This window comes from Plecotus auritus, assembly GCF_963455305.1.
Source record: "Plecotus auritus genome assembly, chromosome: 6".
Classification (NCBI taxonomy): Eukaryota; Metazoa; Chordata; class Mammalia; order Chiroptera; family Vespertilionidae; genus Plecotus; species Plecotus auritus.
The window spans coordinates 88,960,394-88,980,905 of record NC_137773.1 but is presented as its reverse complement, the minus strand read 5'-3'; the positions used below and the strand labels follow the sequence as shown (position 1 = coordinate 88,980,905).

At 46.5% G+C, this 20,512-nt stretch overlaps 1 protein-coding gene across 5 annotated transcripts in view; it reads right to left on the bottom strand.

Annotated features, from left to right (window-relative positions):
- Positions 1-20,512, bottom strand: part of PDE4A (phosphodiesterase 4A) — a 41,298-nt gene that overhangs the window by 10,660 nt on the left and 10,126 nt on the right. For 4 of the 5 annotated variants that reach the window (XM_080674572.1, XM_080674576.1, XM_080674574.1 and 1 more), the window contains 5 exons: positions 4,526-4,717; positions 3,629-3,665; positions 3,459-3,529; positions 2,928-2,977; positions 2,626-2,738 (listed from right to left, as the gene is read on the bottom strand). In XM_080674572.1, coding sequence (XP_080530698.1) covers positions 2,626-2,738; positions 2,928-2,977; positions 3,459-3,529; positions 3,629-3,665; positions 4,526-4,717 — 463 coding nt within the window. Of the gene's footprint in view, positions 1-701; positions 1,130-2,625; positions 2,739-2,927; positions 2,978-3,458; positions 3,530-3,628; positions 3,666-4,525; positions 4,718-20,512 lie in introns of those variants that run through there. The other variant, XM_080674575.1, reaches the window with a different exon arrangement.

The window sequence follows — 20,512 nt, the reverse complement described above, 5'->3', positions numbered from 1 at the left end:
AAGCTGCCAAAGCACCCCAAAAGCAGAAGCCGACACTGTCCAGAGATGCAAGAGGGACACTGGGCAGGAAGGGTTAGCCTGAGTGCCCACACTGGACAGGCACTTACTCCACCCAGTGCTGCCCAGAGACCCCGGGCACACATAAAGACACACACACACACACACACACACACAGACGTACACGCACACACACACGTACACGCACACGCACACGCACCTGCACAAGCAAGATGGACCCACAAAGTCACAAACTGCACACAGATTTCTGTGTTACACAGTTCACACAGCCTCAGACACATAAATCAAGGGGCATGTACGATAAGGTGTACTGACACTCGAGGTCACATGCCCCAGAAAAATCATGTAGTTCTGGACTCACAAACATGTCCAACACACAATACAATCGGAGCCATGTGATCTCAGACAGGGCTACAGCATGACCCAGGCAAACAAGCATATAGTTAGGTGGCCCCATACCACTGCAGACACACACGTGTGAACTGACAGTCACACCTAGAGAGATCCACACCCCCAGCCACCCACCATCTACACCCAGCCCTGGGCCACACACAGAGACATAATCATAAGCATTCATTTACAGGCCACACACGTGCACAGCTGAACACACAAGTTCAGACCAGAGGTTGAAGGGTCAGAGGTCAGAGGGTCTCCTGCCCATCCACCCCCCGGAGGTCCCCTACCTGGTCCCACCAGCCCACCAGCCATGGCTTGGAGCAGGTCTCGCAGAAGAAATCCACCAAGGGCATCTTGGAGTCTAGCCCTGCTCAGGGCTGCCGCACACAGAGGCAGAGCTTGGGGAATCCTGGGGTTAACAGCCACAGTCTGGGGCAGGGGTGGGGTGCTGGGCAGGTGGGCAGTGGAGGGGGAGCCGCGGAGGGGCCTGGGCCGGCCCAGCAGGGCTGGGGGCTCCCTTCCCCTCCGCGCTCCCGGTGGCAGCCCTGGTTACATGGTCTGCCAGCCGCTGGCCTCTTTGGGCCCCCCCACAGCAGTGGGCGGAGGTGGCCAGGGACCCCTGCCCATGGAGGGGCAGGGCGAGGGTCCCAGGAGGCGGCTTCAGAGGCTCTGGGCTCCGCTTGTGCGCCTGTGTGTGCGTGCTCACTGCAGCACTGGCAGGCTGCATGTGATGTCAGCTGGTGCCGGGGGTGGGGGGGTGTTAAAGGGGCATCAGAGCCCACAGACCTCGGCCAGGCCCCAGTGGGGCTGCCGGGATAGGCAGGGCAGTACACACCCCCTCGAGGACATGCCTCCTCCATGGACACACCCAGAGACAAAGACACACACCCAGATGCTCCCCACACTCACAGACATACGAACACTCTGAGACACACGTCCACACTAACACAGCCAGGCACTTGACACACTGAACACATACAGATACCCAGATGCTTTCAGTACTACACTGACCACATGCACACACACACACACAGTCACAGCTCTGATGGGTAACACCTTTGTAGGTATATAGCTGAGTACATAGAAATACAAATGCCTTCAGACACGCCCCTTCCAAGAACACAGACCCACACCCAGACATGGAGACACACGCCGAGGGACACACACTCAGATACGGGACACACTTATCAACACATATTCAACACACCCACAGACACTGTCAAACAAACACAAATACCCATGTGCCCTTAGACACAAACATACCCTGACAAATCCATAAGAGAGTACACACACACAGACACACACACACACTCGCAGATTCACATTCAGAGATGCAGTCACATGCTCAGATGCTAACACACCCTCAGGGACACAATTACCCTCAGACTTATATGTTCCCAGACAAATCTCCACCCACAGGCATATGCACTGCCCCAACACAGACACCCCCACCTGTACACTCATTTCCCGAGATGCTTCCTCCCACAGGGGCTGCCACTATGCCGCACAACTCCAGGGAGCATCATTCACTCTGCCTACTTTCTGAATGGTGATCCTGGAGTTGTGCAGAGCACAGTCTGCACAGCTGTCCATGGAAGCCTTGCACCCTCCCCTGCAGCCCTGCAAGCACACGAGTACATGTGCAAGCACACACAGAGAGTAGAGAGTCACAAACACATGGAGAGACACACCACAAATGTGGACCAGCTCACACCTGTAGACATACACAGCCCTCCTGCACAGACCCACACACAACCCTGCATAATCGCCTGTGCACACCCACACACCATCCACAGGTACACATCTGTACTCCACTCCTGACAGTCTCTTGGAACACACCCTCACCCCACACTGCAAATGTGTAGCCAACAAATGGACAGCCACACAGACTCATAGCCACAGGTACATACCTGTAGACCATACAAGCACACGACCCCGCCCCAAGAAACATGATTGTCTATGGACAGATGTACACACACACACACACACAGACACACACACACACCAGGCTTCCTAGGTCCTGGGAGAAGTAAAAATCTATAGAAGCTGCCCCCACCCTATAGCCCTATCCACAGATTGGCCCTGCTCACTGGGACCGTCCTGTTGCTAGCCCCACCCCAGACCCCACCCCACAGGCTCTGCCTAGGAATAGCCCCACCCCACAGCCCCACCCAGGGACTGGGCCCGCCCTGCTGGCGGAGGTCCACAAACCTTGTGGGATGCCATCTCGCTGACTGAGCGGTAGGTCTGCATGGTCTCTAGCTGCTCCAGACACCAATCCAGCTCCTCCAACGTCTCCCGGGCCAACTGCTGACATGTCTCCTCTGGAGAAGGGGCAGCAGGGGTGATGACTGACAGGATCCACAGGCAGGCCCTCAGAGGCCCCAGCCCATGGCGATGGGGGTCTGCCAGGTGAGTGGGGTATGGGGGAAGGGGATGAATCAACTATCCTGGGTGAGGGACCCCCACTGGGGCAGTAAGAGGGGCCCTTTTCCACTACCCCTGGGGCTTACCTGACAGTGTGGCTTTGCAGACTGGGGTTGGGCCACTCAGTGGGGATCGCCTGCAAAGAAATGGGGCTCCAGTGCCAGCCTGGGCCCCTCCAGATCCCGGCTACCCCTCTCCATGCCAACATTCCTTTTGCCGAGCACTCAGTGTGTCCCAGGCACGCTGCCATGTACTCTGCAGCCTCTCACAGAACCCACAAGAACCCACTTTACAGACAGGGAAACTGATGTTCAGGGAGGTGAACCAGCTTCCTGGAGACTACATGGCTGATCAGCAGTAGGGTCAGGTCTTGTGTCTCCAAAGTTCCTGCTTCCTTCCACTCCCCGCCCCCCGCCCTGCCCCCGCCCTCCGACTCCTAGAGGGACCAGCAGCTCTCAGCCATATCCCTGACCCAAATAAGAAGTACTCCTATTGAGTGAGCACTTACTGTGTGCTGGGCAATGTTTTAGCCCTTTCCATATATCACCTTCTGTACTCCTCACAGCAGCCATCTAATGGGGGAGCTATTATGGCTGTTGGGGCCCAGCTCAACTTACTTGTTGCTGGGAATGGGTACATTGGTCAGGAGTGAGAAGTTGCTGCGAACACTCCGGAGACTGGCCAGCACCTGGGATCAGGGACGGCAGTAAGGAGAGGGTACTGGGCCCCTGTCCCCAAGTGTGGGGGAGGTTTGGAGTCCTTTCCCTCCTTAGGGGCGAGGTCTCACCTGGGCAAATGGAGTCACAATGAGGTCCTCAGCATACCTATAATCAAGGACAGGGCTAGGTCAGGGGTCCGTGCAGTGGGACGCCAAAGGACCTGGGAGGAGAGGGGGTGGGGCGCCAGAGAAGCAACTCTGGGTGTTGCTTCTGAGTGTCTCCTGGGTGGACACTCTGTGGGGGCCAGGCCCAGGGAGGCTAGTGGGCAAGGAGGGGGCTCTTTAGGGTGGGGGGAGAGGGCACTTACACCTCACAAGAGTGAACATGCTGCAGGGGCCAGCCCTGAAGGAAATGGTGGTCAGGGAGAAGGGCTCAGGTGGGTGGGGGTAGGTGAGAGCAGTGGGTGGGGAGGGGAGTAGGGCAGAAAGGGGCCTGAGGGGGGTGTGTGAGATGGGTACCTTGATGGGTAGGGCAGGGCTGGAGGAGTCAATGAGAGGGGAGGGGGCTGAGCAGGTCTGGGGGGTGCTCACACCTCTGTAGGTGGCAATGGTGAGGGAAATGGCTTAGGAAAGGCTGGCGGAGGGGAGGAGAGGATGCTCAGAAGTGGACACTGGGAGGCAGCAGGGGCAGGGAGGGGTTCAACTGGGGGGGTCTCCCCTCCTTGCCAGAGACACAGGCTGAGGTGGGGCCTGACCCCAGCAGCCAATGGATAAGTTGGGTAGGTGGGGACTATATGAACAAGGGTAGGGGCTTGAACTGAGGGAGGGTCTAGGTATGGCGGGGGGGGGCAGAGATAGGGTGGGCACTCACTGGATGGACATGCTAGAAAGGGACTGAGCTCCTGATGGGGGGGTTGTTTACCCTCCTCTGGGGGCTTGGGCAGTGCTGCCCCTCCTGCTGGGAAGGGCAGCTTGTGAAAGGGCCAGGCCTGGAATAGCCGGCAGGTGGGGTCAGGGAGTGCTTACGCCTCGCTGGTGACTGACGAGTTCCGGGACATGGTCTTGGGCGACATGTCATAGTCGCTGTCGGAGCGGTAGAGGAAAGATTCGCGGCGCTGGCTGGTGGCCGCCCCGGCGTGCAGCACGAGGCCCGGGCTCGCCTGCGAGTCCAGGGGGCTGCGGCCAGGTGACGGGGTAGGCCCATTCTCTGCCTCGAAGCTGCAGGGGCAGGCAGGAACCGGGGTCAGGGGGGCTGAGATGGCATTGGGGAGGTTAAGAGGACCAGGGGGGCCAAGGGAATTCCTGGCAGAAATGAGGGACAGATAGAGGACACTAAAGAGAAAGACACCCCAGAAGAGATGGGAGACAAAGAACTGCAGGGACCAACAGTACCGAGAGCCTCTGTGAGCCAGGCTCTGTTAGGTGCTGGGGACACATGAGTGACCGAGACAGACCATGACCTGTGCTTCACGGAGATGACACGGGAGGGCTGGGCTTTCAATAGGTTAGCCTAGTAATGATGCACACGCCAAGTTGTGGGGTTCTCATTGACTCTGCTTTTCCCACTGTACCTCAAATCAGCCTCACTGCTCAGATCTATTCAGAATTGGCCCACTTCTCGGCCCGTCTTTGGCCAGACCCCTCATCACTTGCCTGGACCAGTGCATTCACCTCTGCCCGGGTCTCTGGCTCCTGTCTTTGCCCCTTGGTCTGTTTCCCCCTCAGCAGCCAGAGGGAGCCTAGAGTCAGACCATATCCCTCCTCTGCTCAGAACCTTCTATGGCCCCTAACTCACTCAGAGGAAAAGCCAGAGTCCTCACTGCAGCCCACAAGGCCCTGCCCTGTGACCTCCCACTCTACCCTTCACTCACTGTGCTCCAGCCACAGTGGCCTCCTTGCTGTTCCCTAAACATTCCGTACACATTCCCACCTCGGGGCCTTTGCACCGCTGTTCACCCTGCCCAGATCCCCAGTGGCTCCCCTTTCACCTCCTTCAGGCCTCAGCTCAAAAGTCGACTCCTCAGGAAGGCCTCCCCTCACCAACTGCTGTCATAACATTTCATATTTCCCTTTCTTAAAAGCATACTACTGTCCGGCTGGCATGGCTCAGTGGTTGAGCGTCAACCTGTGAACCAAGAGGTCACAGTTGCCCGGATTGCGGGCTCAATACCCAGTGTGGGGCGTGCGGGAGGCAGCCAAAGCCAATCAATGATTCTCTCTCACCATTGATATTTCTCTCTCTCTCTCTCTCTCTCTCTCTCTCTCTCTCTCTCCCCCTAACCCTTCCTCTCTGAAATCAATAAAAATATAATTTAAAAAATACTACTTATTGGACATAATCTATATTTTGCTTTTTTACTGTTTGCTTTGTCTTCTAGAAGTAAGTACTGCAGACCAGGGATTTTTGTCTGCTTTGTTTACTGCTGTACCCCTTGGGCCAAGAACATGGCCTGGCACATAATGGGCGCCCAGTAAATGTTGACTAAATGGATAATAAAATGTATAAATTAATGAATGAATACGTGAACACATGGACTAGATTGTGGCCTACAGAGAATTAACACTATGTGGATGACTGCAAGTTACTGGTGAGCTGATTTTAGCTGTTGTAGTTGAAGCAGGCCAGTCTGACGAGGTGATATCTGAGCTGGGCCAGAAAGACAAGAAGGAAGGAAGACCATGGGTCAGGAGGAAGCACTCCAGGGTGAGGGAACAGCAAATGCAAAGACCTGGGGCAGGATTCAGTTTTTGTTTGAAGGCCAGCGAGGAAGCTGGTGTGGCTGGAATGGAGATGCAGACCAGGACAGAGACACAGCTACAGGGAAGGCAGACAAGGGGACCCCAGCCTGGGGGTACTGGCAAGCGTGAGACCCTCAGGATGAGGCAGGGAGACGCTGGCCATGCCACTCCCCAGCTGTATGACTTGAAGAAAATGACTGAATTTCAGTTTCCTTGTCCACACAAGGAACACAACCACCACGCCCCTCGGGTCATCCAGGTTCCCAGCATTAACACAGGTAAAATGCTCAGAACCATGCCTGGCACAGAGTTAAAAAAACAACAACATTGGCAGTTCCAAGTCTATCAGCCCCACATATGCCACTTGGGGAGTGGCATCAGCGAGGCAGGCGATATGGAGAACTGAGTATGAGAATGGGAGCTGTGTGCCTGCAACATGCGCTGTGGCTTTGGGAAGGCCACTGACCTCTGTCACTTACTCCATTGTTAAAGTGAGGGGCTTTGGCTAGCGGGCAGATTTCATGCTCTGCTCGGGGGGCTCAAAGGAGTAGGGGGAGACAATGGGGCCCTCCATTTTCTAGTCCTACCTATTGCAAGCCAGCATAAGGTTATTATTTGCACAGTCCCTCTGCTAAGTCTGAAAGCTCTTAGAACAGGACAACAGCATCCGTATAGTGAGCCTTTTTTCTAGGCTACTTCTGCGGTGCAGGGAGTGGTGAGGGAATTCACCGATTCCCTCTTACAGATGAAAAACCAGGTTCAGAGCGGAGAATGATTAGCTCTGAGTCACGCAGCAAGACCATGATGGGGTCAGAATTTGAAACCAGAAGTCTTATGACTCCTTAGATCAAAATGATAGTTGCTGCCCTCTGCCTACCTGACCCCATCAGAGCATATTATTCTCATTAAATAGGATGTTCAGCCGTAGCTGGTTTGGCTCAGTGGACAGAGTGTCGGCCTGTGGACTGAAGGGTCCCCAGTTCTATTCAGGTCAAGGGCACATGCCCGGGTTGCAGACTCAATCCCCAGTAGGGGGCGTGCAGGAAGTAGCTGTTCAATGATTCTCTCTCATCATTGATGTTTCTATCTCTCTCTCCCTCTCCTTTCCTCTCTAAAATCAATAAAAATATTTTTTAAAATAATAATAATAAATAAAATGTTCAAAAGGGCCAGACAATCAACACAAGAAGCAGAGTGGGGCTGGAGCCCTGAGTAATCAGATATTCCGATTTTAGTAAAGAAACCTGAAATATTAAAGTACAAAGTTCAAACTTTTTAAAAAACACTTCAGCACATCACCCGAGCCACTTTCAAGGGCTGTTTTTCCAGGCAGCCAGCTTTGGCCTGTGCTACAGACTTTCCTAAAAACGCTCAAAGGTCCAGAGGCCTCAGGCAGGTGGCAGCTGGCAGCTGGCCTCAGCTTGCCCTGTGCCGCCTGCTGAGCACCCGGGCCGGCACTGGTGGTAGCTGGCATCAGTTTGGAGCATGACCCCTCCCAGGCACCTCCCAGACCAACACAGGCAGCTACCAACCTCAGATATCTTTGTAGCTCGAACCAGGCAGCAGCTGACCTGGGGTTGCACTGGAGGCCCTCCAAAGAGGCCCCAGAACCAACACACTCAGTGGCTGCCTTCGACCACAACAGAGCACCACTTGATTATCTCCACAAAAGGCACACCCAAAGGGTAGTCTCAGTAAGCACCAGAGCCCTTTTGGGGTGAATCCTGCTCTGTGGTTGTGGCCAGTCAGCCTGAGGGTCAACCCTACTCAGACAACCCTACTCAGACATGCCTACTCAACCCTAACAGGAGGGCACACTCACCCACACAATGGACACTCCTAGAGTACCCAGCTCAGGTGACCAGGGAGACTGCTCCACTGGGCCCTACAGGACACCTAGTACATAAGGCCACCTTGCCAAGACTGGGAGACATAGAAAATCTACCTACTACATAGAAACAAGCACAGAGAGGCAGCCAAAATGAGGAGACAAAGAAACATGCCTCAAAGGAAAGAACAGGAGAAAATTCCAGAAAAAGAACTAAATGAAATGGAGGCCACCAAGCTACCAGATGCAGAGTTCAAAACACTGATTATAAGGATGCTCAATGAACTTAGAGGAAGAATAGATGAACTAAGTGAGAACTTCAACAAAGAGATAGTATAAATAGCATAAATAAGGCCATAGACACCGTAAAAAAGAACCAGTCAAAAATGAAAAGTAGACTAGAAGAAATCAAATAGCAGATCACATGAAGAAAAGGATCGAATCAGCGATTTGGAAGACAAAGTAGAGAAAAATACCCAATTGAAACAGCAAAAAGAAAAAAGAATTTTTAAAAATGAGGACAGTTTAAGAGACTTCTGGGACAACATCAACCATTTCAACATTCACATCACAGGGGTAGCAGAAGGAGAAAAGAGAGAGCAAGGAACTGAAAATCTGTTTGAAGAAATAATAGCTTAAAACTTCCCTAACCTGGCGAAGGAAAAGGACATACAAGTCTAGGAAGCTCAGAGAGTCTCAAATAAGATAAACTCAAAGAGGCCCACAACAAGATACATAACGATTAAAGTGCCAAAGGTTAAAGACAAATAAAGAATCTTAAAAGCAGCAAGAGAAAGACAGTTAGTTACCTACAGGGGAGCTCTCATAAGACTGTCAGCTGAGCCCTGGCTGGGTAGCTCAGTTGGTTAGAGCATTCTCCCAATACGCCAAGGTTGCAGGTTCAATCCCTGGTCAGGGCACATATAAGAATCAACAAATGAATGCATAAATAAGTGGAACAATGGATCGCTGTTTCTTTGCCTCTCTCTCACTAAAATAAATAAATTTTTAAAGTAAAAAAAGAAAAGACTGTCAGCTGATTTCTCAACAGAAACATTTCAGGCAAGAAGGGATTACCACACAATATTCAAAGTGATGAAAAGCAAGGACCTACAACCAAGACTACTCTATCCATAAAAGGCTGTACTTTAGAATTGAAGTAGGAGATAAAGAGCTTCCCGTACAAGAAAAAGGTAAAGGAGTTATCGCTACCAAATCAGTATTACAAGAAATGTTAAAGGTACTTCTTTAAGAAGAAAAAGGGGGGAAAGAGTCCTAACCGGTTTGGCTCAGTGGATAGAGCATTGGCCTGTGGACTCCAAGGTCCCAGGTTCGATTTCGGTCAAGGGCATGTACCTTGGTTGCAGGCACATCCCCAGTAGGGGGTGTGCAGGAGGCAGCTGATTGATGTTTCTCTCTCATCAATGTTTCTAACTCTCTCTTCCTTCCTCTCTGTAAAAAAATCAATAAAATATATTTTTTTAAAAAGGGGGGAAGAATATAAATATGAATAATAAAATAGCAATAACCACATACCTATCAATAATCACTTAAATATAAATGGATTAAATGCTTCAGTCTAAAGACATAGAATAGCTGAATGGATAAGAAAACAAGACCCAAACAACACCCACTGTCTACAAGAGACCCACTTCAGATCAAAAGACACACACAGACTGAAAATAAAGGGATGGAAAAAGATACTACATGAAAATGGAAACAAAAAAGATGCTGGGGTAGCAATATGTACACCAGACAAAATAGACTTTAAAACAAAGGCTACCCCTGACTGGTTTGGCTCAGTGGATAAAGCGTCGGCCTGTGGACTCAAGGGTCCCAGGTTCGATTCCAGTCAAGGGCATGTACCTTGGTTTCCGGCATATCCCCAGTAGGGGGTGTGCAGGAGGCAGCTGATCAATGTTTCTAACTCTATCCCTCTCCCTTCCTCTCTGTAAAAAATCAATAAAATATATGAAAAAAGAAACACACAAAGCTATAACAAGAGACAAAGAAGGACATTTCTCTTTTTTAATATTTTTATTGATTTCAGAGAGGAAGGGAGAGAGAGAGAGAGAGAGAGAGAGAGAGAGAGAGAAACATCAATGATGAGAATCATTGACAGGCTGCCTCCTGCACGCCCTCCACTGGAGATCAAGCCCACAACCCAGGCATGTGCCCTGACCAGGAATCAAACTGTAACCTCCTGGTTCATAGGTCAGCGTTCAACCACTGAGTCATGCTAGCCGGGCAAAGAAGGACATTTCATAATGATAAAGGGATCAATCCAACAATAGGATGTAACCCTTGTAAACATTTACACACCAAATGTAGAAGCACCTAAATGGTATATAAAGTAAATATTGATGAATACAAAAGGAGAGATCGAATACAGTAATTGTAGGAGACTTTAACACCCCATTGACATCAATGGATAGATCATCCAGACAGAAAATCAACAAGGAAACTGTGTCCTTAAATGACCCTTTAGACCAGATGGATTTAATTGCTATTTCTACAACATTTTATCACAAAGCAGCACAATATACACTTTTCAAGCATACATGGAACATTTTCCAGGATAGACCACACGTTAGGTCACAGTCTCAATAAATTTAGGAAGATTGAAATCATATCAAGCATCTTCTCTGACCACAATGTGTGAAACTAGAAATCAGTTACAAGAAAAAAACACACACAAAAAAAAAAAACCCCACAAGCTCATGGAGGCTAAATAATGTGCTATTAAACAATGAAGGGGTTAACAATGAGATCAAGGAAGAAATCAAAGAAACCTTGAGACAAATGAAAATAAAAACACAATGGCCCAATGGCCTGGCTGGTGAGGCTCAGGGCACTTATCCCTGTTGCAGGCTTGATCCCTGGGTGGGTGGGGGTGGGATTTGCAGGAGGCAGCCAATCAATAATTCTCTCTCATCATTGACGTTTCTGTCTCTCTCTCCCTCTCCCTTCCTCTCTGAGATCAATGAAAATATACACTGAGTGGCCAGATTATTATGATCTCTGAACGCATAATAATTTGGCCACTCAGAGTGTGTGTGTGTGTGTGTGTGTGTGTGCGTGCATATAAATATATAAATAAATAAATATAAATATATAAATATATATAAATATATATAAATATATATATGTTATATATATTAGAGGCCCGGTGCATGAATTCGTGCATGGGTGGGGTCCGGCCAGCCTGATCAGGGGGAGGGGACATGGGCGGTTGGCCGGCCTGCCTGCTGGTCGAGGGGACAATTTGCATATTAGCCTTTTATTATATAAGATATACACTGATTCAGAGATCATAATAATCTGGCCACTCAGTGTATATATTTAAAAACACACACAATGGTCCAAAAATCTGTGGGATACAGTGACTAAGAGTATTATAGGTCTGCTTCAAGAAACAAGAAAAATCTCAAATAAACAATCTAACCTTTCAACAAAAAGGAACTCGAAAATGAAGGACAAAGTCCAAAGTGAGTAGAAAGAAGGAAATAATAAAGATCAGAGTGGAACTAAACAAAATAAAGTATAAAAAAAAAAAACCCACAAAAGATCAATCAAACCAACAGCTGGTCCTTTGAAAAGATAAACAAAATGATAAACCTTTAACCAGACTCATCAAAAAAAAAAAAAGAGAGAGAGGACCCAAATAAATAAAATGAGAAATGAAAGAGGAGAAATGACCATTGATGCCACAGAAATACAAAGGTTTACAAGAAGGAATTACTATGAATAATTATATGCCAACAAATTGGACAATCTGGAAGAAATGGATAAATGTTTAGAAACATATAATCTGCCTGGCATGTGTGGCTCAGTGGTTGAGCATCAACCTATGAACCAGGAGGTTACTGGCTGGGTTCCTGGTCGGGGCACATGCCCAGTTTGTGGGCTTGGTGCCCAGTGGGGGTCATGCAGCAGGCAGCTGATCAATATTCTCTCTCATCATTGGTGTTTCTATCTCTCTCTCCCTCTGAAATCAATAAAAATATATATATATTAAAAAGAAACTTACAATCTTCCAAGACTGAGTCAAGAGAAAACAAAAAATCTGAACAGACTGATAACTACTAACAAAATCAGATCAGCAATAAAAAAAATTTAAAAATCACAACAAATAAAAGTCCTAAGAGTAATGGCTTCACAGGTAAATTTTACCCAACATTCAAACATCCTTCTCAAACTATCCCAAAAAATTCAGGAGGCGGGGAGGCTCCCAAGCTCATTACACGAGTACAAGGTCAGCATTGCCTGGATTCCAAAGTGAGGAATTACAAAAAAGAAAAAGTATAGGCCACTGTCCCTGATGAACATAGATGCAAATAGTCTCAACAAAATATTTGCAAACCAAATTCAGCAATACATTAAAAAGATCATACACCATGATCAAGTGGGATTTATTCTTCGATGCAAGGATAGTTCAATATATGCAAATTAACATGATACAACCACATAAACAAAATCAAGGATATAAAATCATATGATCATTTCAATAGATGCAGAAAAAGCATTTTATAAAATCCAGCATCCACTTATGATAAAAACTCTCAGCAAAGTGGGAATAGAAGAACATACCTCAACATAATAAAGACCATACATGACAAACTCACAGCTAACATCATACTCAATGGGAAAAGCTAAAAGTGTTTTCCTTAAGATCAAGAACAAGACACGGATGTCCATTATCACCACTTTCATTCAACATAATGTTGGAAGTTCTAGTCACAGCAATCAGACAAGAAAAAGAAATAAAAGGAAATTGGAAAGGAAGAAGTATATCTGTCATTATTTGCAAATGACATGATACTGGATAGAGAGAACCCTAAAGATTACACTGAAAAAACTATTAGAGGTAACAAATGAATTCAATAAAGTAGCAGGTTACAAAAATTAATATTCAAAATCTGTTGCATTTTTTGTGCATCAATAACAAACTATCAGAAAGATATACTAAGGAAAAAATCCTATTTTCAATTACATAAAAAATACCTAGGAATAAATTAAACCAAGGAGGTAAAAGACCTGTACTCAAAAAATTATAAGACATTGAAGAAAGAAATTGAAGAAGATACAAATAAATGGAAGTATATACTGTACTCTAGGAGAGGAAGAATTAACATCGTTAAACTGTCCATACTACCCAAAGCAATCTATAGATTCAAAGCAATTTCTATCAAAATACCAATAACATTTTTCACAGAACTAGAACAAATAATCTTAAAATTTATATGGAAATACAAAAGACCCCTAATAGCCATAGCAATCTTAATAAAGAAGAACCAAGTTGGAGGTATCATTCTACCTAATATCAAATTATACTACAAGGCTATAGTAATTAAAACAGCATGGTACTGGCATAAAAACAGACACACAGATCAATGGAACAGAACAGATAGCCAAGAAATAAATTGCCTAGATGGTGACTTTATCTGTGACAAAGGAGGCAAGAATATACAATGGGGTAAATACAGTCTCTTCAATAAATGATGTTGGAAAAACTGTACAGATACATACAAAAAATAAAAGAAGCTAGACTACTTTCTTGCACCATATATAAGAATAAACTCAAAATGGATGAAAGACTTAATTGTAAGACTCAAAACCATAAAACTCATAGAAGAAAACATAGGCAGCAAACTCTTTGACATTGCTCTTAGTAATTTTTTAAATTTATCTCCTTTGTCAATAGAAACAAAATAAACAATAAACAAATGGAACTAATCAAACTGAAAAGTTTTTGCACAGCAAAGGAAACCATCAACACAACGAAAACACAATGTACCAGGTCGGAGAAAATATTCACCAATGATACACCTGATAAGGGGGTTAATATCCAAAATCTATAAAGAACTTAAACAACTTAACACCAAAAGTCCCCCCAAACAATCCGATTTAAAAATGGGCAGAGGGCCTGAATAGACACTTCTCCAAAGAGAATGTACAGATGGCCAGTAGACCTATGAAAAGATGCTCAATGTCTCTAACCATCACGGAAATGCAAATTAAAACCACAATGAGATATCACCGCACACCTATCAGAATGGCTATCATAAATCAAACAATTGCTGATGAGGGTGTGGAGAAAATGGAACCCTTGGAATCTTAGCAGCAAAACATGCATTTTTGTAAGCTAATGAGATGACTGCCTGCTGAGGAGTCCCAGATGGCCTCAGGATGGGGGTTGCTTGCTAGGAGAGACAACCATGTGAGTAGAGGGTTGTAACTTTCAGCCCCACTCCTGGAGCCCATGGAAGGGAGAGAGGTTGAGTTAATCATCAATGGATTGCTTGATGACTTAATTGGTAACGACTACACTAGAAACCGGCATCAAAATCCCTAAATGACAGGGTTTGGAGAGCTTGTGGGTTGGTGAACACATCGAGGTAATGGGAGGGTGACACACCTGGAGGGAGTATGGAAGCTCCATGTTCCTCTACCCATACCTTTCCCTGTACATCTCTTCTCTCTGGCTGTTCCTGAGTTGTATTGTTTATAATAAACCAGTAACCTGCCCGGTCCGTGTAGCTCAATGGTTGAGTGTCAACCCATGAACTAAGAGGTCACTGTTCAATTCCCAGTCAGGGCACATGACTAAGCTTTAAGCTTGATTCCCGGCAGGGGGTGTGCAGGAGGCAGCCAGTCAATGTTTCTCTCTCCCTCTCCCTCTCTCTCTAAAAATCAATAAAAACATTTTTTTAAAACCCAGTGACCTAGTAAGTAAGCTGTTTTCCTGGGTTCTATGAGCCATACTAGCACATTTTCTAACCTGAGGAGGAGGTCGTGGAAACCTCGGATTCATAGCCAGTCAGTCAGAAGCTCAGGTGACAACCTGGACTGGAGACTGATGTCTTCAGTGGGGGCATTCTTGTGGGACTGAGCCCTTCATCTGTGGGACTGCACTAACTCCAGGCAGTTCAGTGTCAGAATTGAACTAAACTGTAGTTCGCCCAGTTGCTGTCTGCAGAGAACCGGAGAATATTGGTTGGTGTGTGTGGTGGCGGTGGTGGAGGTGGTGGTGATGGTGGGGGAACCTACACACATGTGGTGTCAAAAGTGTTCTGTGAGAGTGAAAAAGAAACAGCAGTGTCCTCATTAAGTTCTGACACCCCAAATAACTTGGATGAGTTCCAAATAAATTTTGCTAAGAGAAAGAAACCAGTGGTGGGATTACATGTGCCAAAACTCATGGAACTAATAAAATAATTTAGCAAAGTTGCAGGATACAAAATCAACATACAAAAATCGGGTGCTTTTCTGCCCTGGCCAGTGTAGCTTAGTTGGTTGAGCATTATTCCGTGCACTGAAAGGTCACCAGTTTGATTCCTGGTTAGGGTACATGCCCAGGTTTTGGGTTTGATCCCTGGTCAGGGTGCATGTGGAAGGTAACTGATCCATGTTTCTCTCTCATATCAATTTTTCTCTCTCTCTCTCCCCCCTTTCCCTTCCTCTCTCTCTAAAAATTAATAAAAACATATGTTTTAAAAAGTCAATTGCTTTTTTATACACTAACAATGAACAACCCAAAAAGGATATTGAAAAAACAATTCCATTTACAGCAGTATCAAAATGAGTTAAGATACTTAGGAATAAACTTAACAAAGGAGACAAAAGCCTTCTACACCGAAAAGTAGAAAATGTTGCTGAAAGAAATTAAAGAAGATAAAAATAAATGGAAAGATATCCCATATTCATGGATTGGAATAATTAAGGTTAAGATGTCAATATTACGCAAAGTGATCTATAGAGTCAATGGAATCCCTATTAAAATTCCCACAACATTCTTTGCAGAAATAAAAAAGTCCTTCTAGAATTCTTATGGATTCTCAAGGGACCCTGAATAACCAAAACAAAAGAATGAAGTTGGATCCTTACCTCACACCATATACAAAAATTAACTCAAAATGTATCAAAGGCCTAAACATAAGATCTAAAATTATAAAACTCTTAGAAGCTTCATGACATTGGATTTGGCAGTGATTTCTTGGATATGACACCAAAAGCAAAGGCAACAAAATAAAAATAAATTGAACTTTATCAAAATTAAAAACTTTTGTGCCTCAAAGAACACTATTCAGAGAGTGAAAAGGCAATCCACAGAATGGGAGAAAATTTTTGCAAATCACATATCTAATCAGAGGTTAATACCTAGAATATAAAAGAACTAAAACTCAACAACAACAAAAAACAAGCCATTAAAAAGTGGATAAAGGACTTAACTAAACAATTCTCCAAAGAAAATATACAGTTGGACAAATAAGCACATGAAAAGACACTCAACACCATTAGTCATTAGGGAAATGCAAATCAACCACAGTGAGATACAACTGCACACCCATTAGGATGGCTATTATTAAGAAAAGGAAAATAGTAAGTGTTGGTGATGACATGGAGAGATTGGGAATGTAAAATGGTACAGCCACTGTGGAAAATGGTTTGGCAGCTCCTCAAAAATGTAAGTATAGAATTACCATGTAATCCAGCAATTCTAAGTATGTACACCCCAAAGAATTGAAAGCAAAGACTCAAACAGTTTCTTATATAACAATGTTCATAACAGCATTGTTCACAATAGCTAAAAAAATGGGAACAACTCATGTACATTAATGGGTGAATGGATAAAGTTATATATATATATATATATATATATATATATATATATATATATATGGTGAACCTTGAAAACATTATGCTAAATGAAATAAGCCAAATACAAAAAGACAAATAGACCAATAGAATTGCTTAGAGAGCCCAGAAATAAACCTTCACATATATGGTCAAATGATTTTTGACAAGTGTGCCAAGACAAGTCAACAAATGATGCAATTTGTTGTGTAATTGTGCAATTCTACTCATATGAGGTCCCTGAAGGAGTCAGATTTATAGAGACAGCAATTTAGAATAGTGAGTGTTAGGGCCTGGAGGAGGGAAAAGGGGAGTTAGTGTTTAATGGGGACAGAGTTTCAGTTTGGGATGAAAAAGTTCTGGGGATGGATGGTGGTGATGGTTGCATAACAATGTGAGTGTACTTAGTGATACTGAATTGTACACTCAAAAATTGTTAAAATGGACCCAGACGGGTGGCTCAGTGGTTGAGCATTGACCCATGAACCGAAGTCACTGGATCAATCTCCCACCTGGATTGCAGGCCCAATCCCCAGAAGGGGTTGTGCAGGAGGTAGCTGATTGATGATGTTCCTCTTTCATCAATGTTTTGATCTCTCTATCACTCTCCCTTCCTATCTCTAAAAATCAATAAAAACATATATTTTTAAATGGTTAAAATGTGAAATTTTGTTATTTATATTTTATCGCAATTTAAAAAATTTCAATCCCAAAACACCAATCTGAAAGAATGTATGCACCCCTATGTTCATAGCAGCATTATTTACAATAGCCAACACCTGGAAACTGCCCAGGTGCCCATCAGCAGGTGAGTGGATACAAAAGCTGTGGAACATTTACACTATGGAATACTATGCGGCTGTAAAGAAGAAGGATCTCTTACCCTTTGTGACAGCATGGATGGGCCTGAAGAGTATTTTGCTAAGCAAATAAGCCAGTCAGAGAAAGACAAATACCATATGATCTCACTAATATGTGGAATCTAATGAACAAAAATAACTGACAAACAAAATGGAACCAGAAGCATGGGTACATGGAACAGACTGGCTGGTGCCCGAGGGAAGGAGTGTGGGTGACTGGATAAAGAAGGTGAAGGGATTAGCTAAAGAACGTATATACATATCCCATGGACATGGACAATAGTTTGGTGAAGGCTAAGGGAGGGGGTGGAGGTGGGCAAAGAAGAGAAAAAGGGGGACACCTGTGATAATGTCAACATTAAAAAATTTTAATATAAATCTATATATATAAAAGCCTAAGCAACTGTAACCACCAAACAACCTGAATGACCGGTTGACCAGTGCTATGATGCTCAATGACCAACAGGGGGCAGACACTCAGTGCAGGAGCTTCCCCCTGGTGGTCAGTGTGCTCCCACAGCCAACCTCCCACGGTCTCTTCCCTCCTCCCCCTCTGCCTGCCAGCCCCTCCCCCCCATAGGCCAGGCCAAGGGACCCCACCTGTGCACTAATTTGTGCGCCGGGCCTCTAGTACATAAATAAAAAACAATTTGCAAAACAACGTCATGCAGATGTATATAAAAAGGGTTAATTTAATATATGTTCATCTTTTAAAAAAACACACATTCTTAAAATAGAATTACCTAATCACGAGCTTGAGCCTCTGATGATAATGCCCACTTATTGAGCACCTGCTGTGTACTGGGTCCCAGGTTAAATCCTTTTAGATGTATAGTAAAAATAACAAGACACTGAGTACTTGCTGTGGCATCGAGTGCTTTATAGACATGAACCTAGTATGTCTCCTACCAACTCTGTGATTTGGATTCTGTTTACATCCTGGTTCAATGAAAAGACAGGCACAGCGGGGTGGCGAGGGATTGGCAGCCTCATTACCTGAGAATCATGTCCTGTCTCCCAAGGCCCAGCCTGGATTTTTTGACTCTGCTGAGTGCCACTGTGAAAGGGGGCGGAGCATATCTATGTAGAGAGGACCCCTCCTCTGCCCCAGGAACTGAAGTGCTGTTTAGGGAAGGTGAGACCCAAGCCCCAGAGGGCAACCAACTAGCATCTCCGGTAGATACTGCAGCCCCAGGGGACTCAATTCACTGCAAGCCAGAGCTCAGAGGCAGGGATGGGAAGATGCTCCCTGAGGCCCCACTGTTTGTGCTTCCAGGAGTGATGTCCCCGAGGCTGCAGAAGGGCATAGAGGAGAACATTAGGCCTGTTGAATTGCAGCCTGAGAATGAGGGGGTCTCAGCTACTCCCCAGCATTGGACCCCCAGGCTGTGGGGAGTCACCCCTCCCTGGCCTGCTACTGATCAGGGTGACCCAAAATCAGGCTAGAGGCTGCACTAGAGATGTCCCAATGGGACCCAAAGCCACACTCTAGTGTCAAGGACAGCCAACAGGCCCTGACATCACAGCCACATGCCCAGACGCTCCATGAGAAGGGAAATGAGCTGCCCAAGACTCTGCCTGGGATAGGCTGACCGCTTGGTGGCATCCTCAGGTGACGGTGCTACCTGCTTCCACCCTCTGGGGCCTCAAGTCCTGTCCCCCTGGGCTTTTGAACATCAAATTGGGCCTCTGGAGGACTGTGCAGTCCAGGGGCAGATCCAAGCTTCAGAAAGTTCTGCTGCAGGAGCCAATGGGAAACTAACAAGCTGGGGTGAGGGTAGGGATGTGGCAATGAGAGAGGACATATCCCAGTTGGTAAAAATCATAACAACAATGAAAGTAGCCAGCTGCTCTGGAATGCCATATGCTCCAGCATTGTGCTTTGCCTGGACACGTACTCATCCCCATTTTCTGGAGGGAGAGAGAAACTGAGACACAGAGAGGATGAATAACGTGGCTAGTGATAGAGCAAGGATGCGAACCCGGGGAGCCAAGCTCAAAGCTACAAAGCTCGCTAAATCACTGGGTGTCTGTCTCCCCTCAGGCAGCCTGGCAGCTCCCCAGGCTCTGCCCCACTCCAACTGACTCCCTCGTAGGAGGTGCCAGGCAGCCTTTATGGAAAGGCCTGGCATTTGCTTTGTGAAGGTCACATGGAGGTTAAGGGCGGGTGCTGGTGTGTATCTGCCAGGCAGGCGCGTGGTGCTAGTGACACAGTTGTTAGTGGGGTTAAGTGTAGGAGGAGGGTCTGTGCGTGTGTGAGTCAGAGGGGGTGTTCAGGGGCATCCGTGTGCATGTAGGTTGTCCGTGTGGATTTACACATCTGTGTGTGTGAGTGGGGCCTGGGTGTTCACAGCGCTTGTGTGGGTCTGTGTGTCTCTGAGTCCTGTGGGTTTGGGAGGGTGTACCTGTGTGCAGTGCACCTGTGCCGAGATTGTCCCTGCCTCCTGAGGGGTATGAGGTGTGCTCCTGTGTGTGGCCATGTGCAGGTGGGAATCAGGCCTGGGTATGTGTTGCAGTGAGAGTGTGTTCCTGCAAGCAGTGTGGTCTATACAAGGCTTAAAAGGCCAGGGTTTCTGTGGTCTGCGTGTCACCATGGCCATGGGTCAACCCCGACTGCCCTGTGTGTCGGCGTGCTGTTTATGTCATGTATGGCTGTGTATGTGGAGTGTATGTGTCTTTGTTGGGGAGCATGAGTGTATCCAGGTATCTGAAGGGGTAGCTGAAGGGGAGCAGGAACATTGCTGGAGTACCCCAAGAATTCTGAGGATTTAAAAGCTGCTCCTCTGCCCCTGTCCAGTAGATTCTCACTACCCTCGGAGTTCCAGCAGGAAGCTCCTCCCACACCCACCCCAGCCTGGCTTTCAGCCTGGCAGCCCCAGCAAGGAGGGAGGAAGGGTAAGGCCTGAGGGACCTGGCTGGAGGCCCATGGCCTGGGAGTGGAGCCCAGGT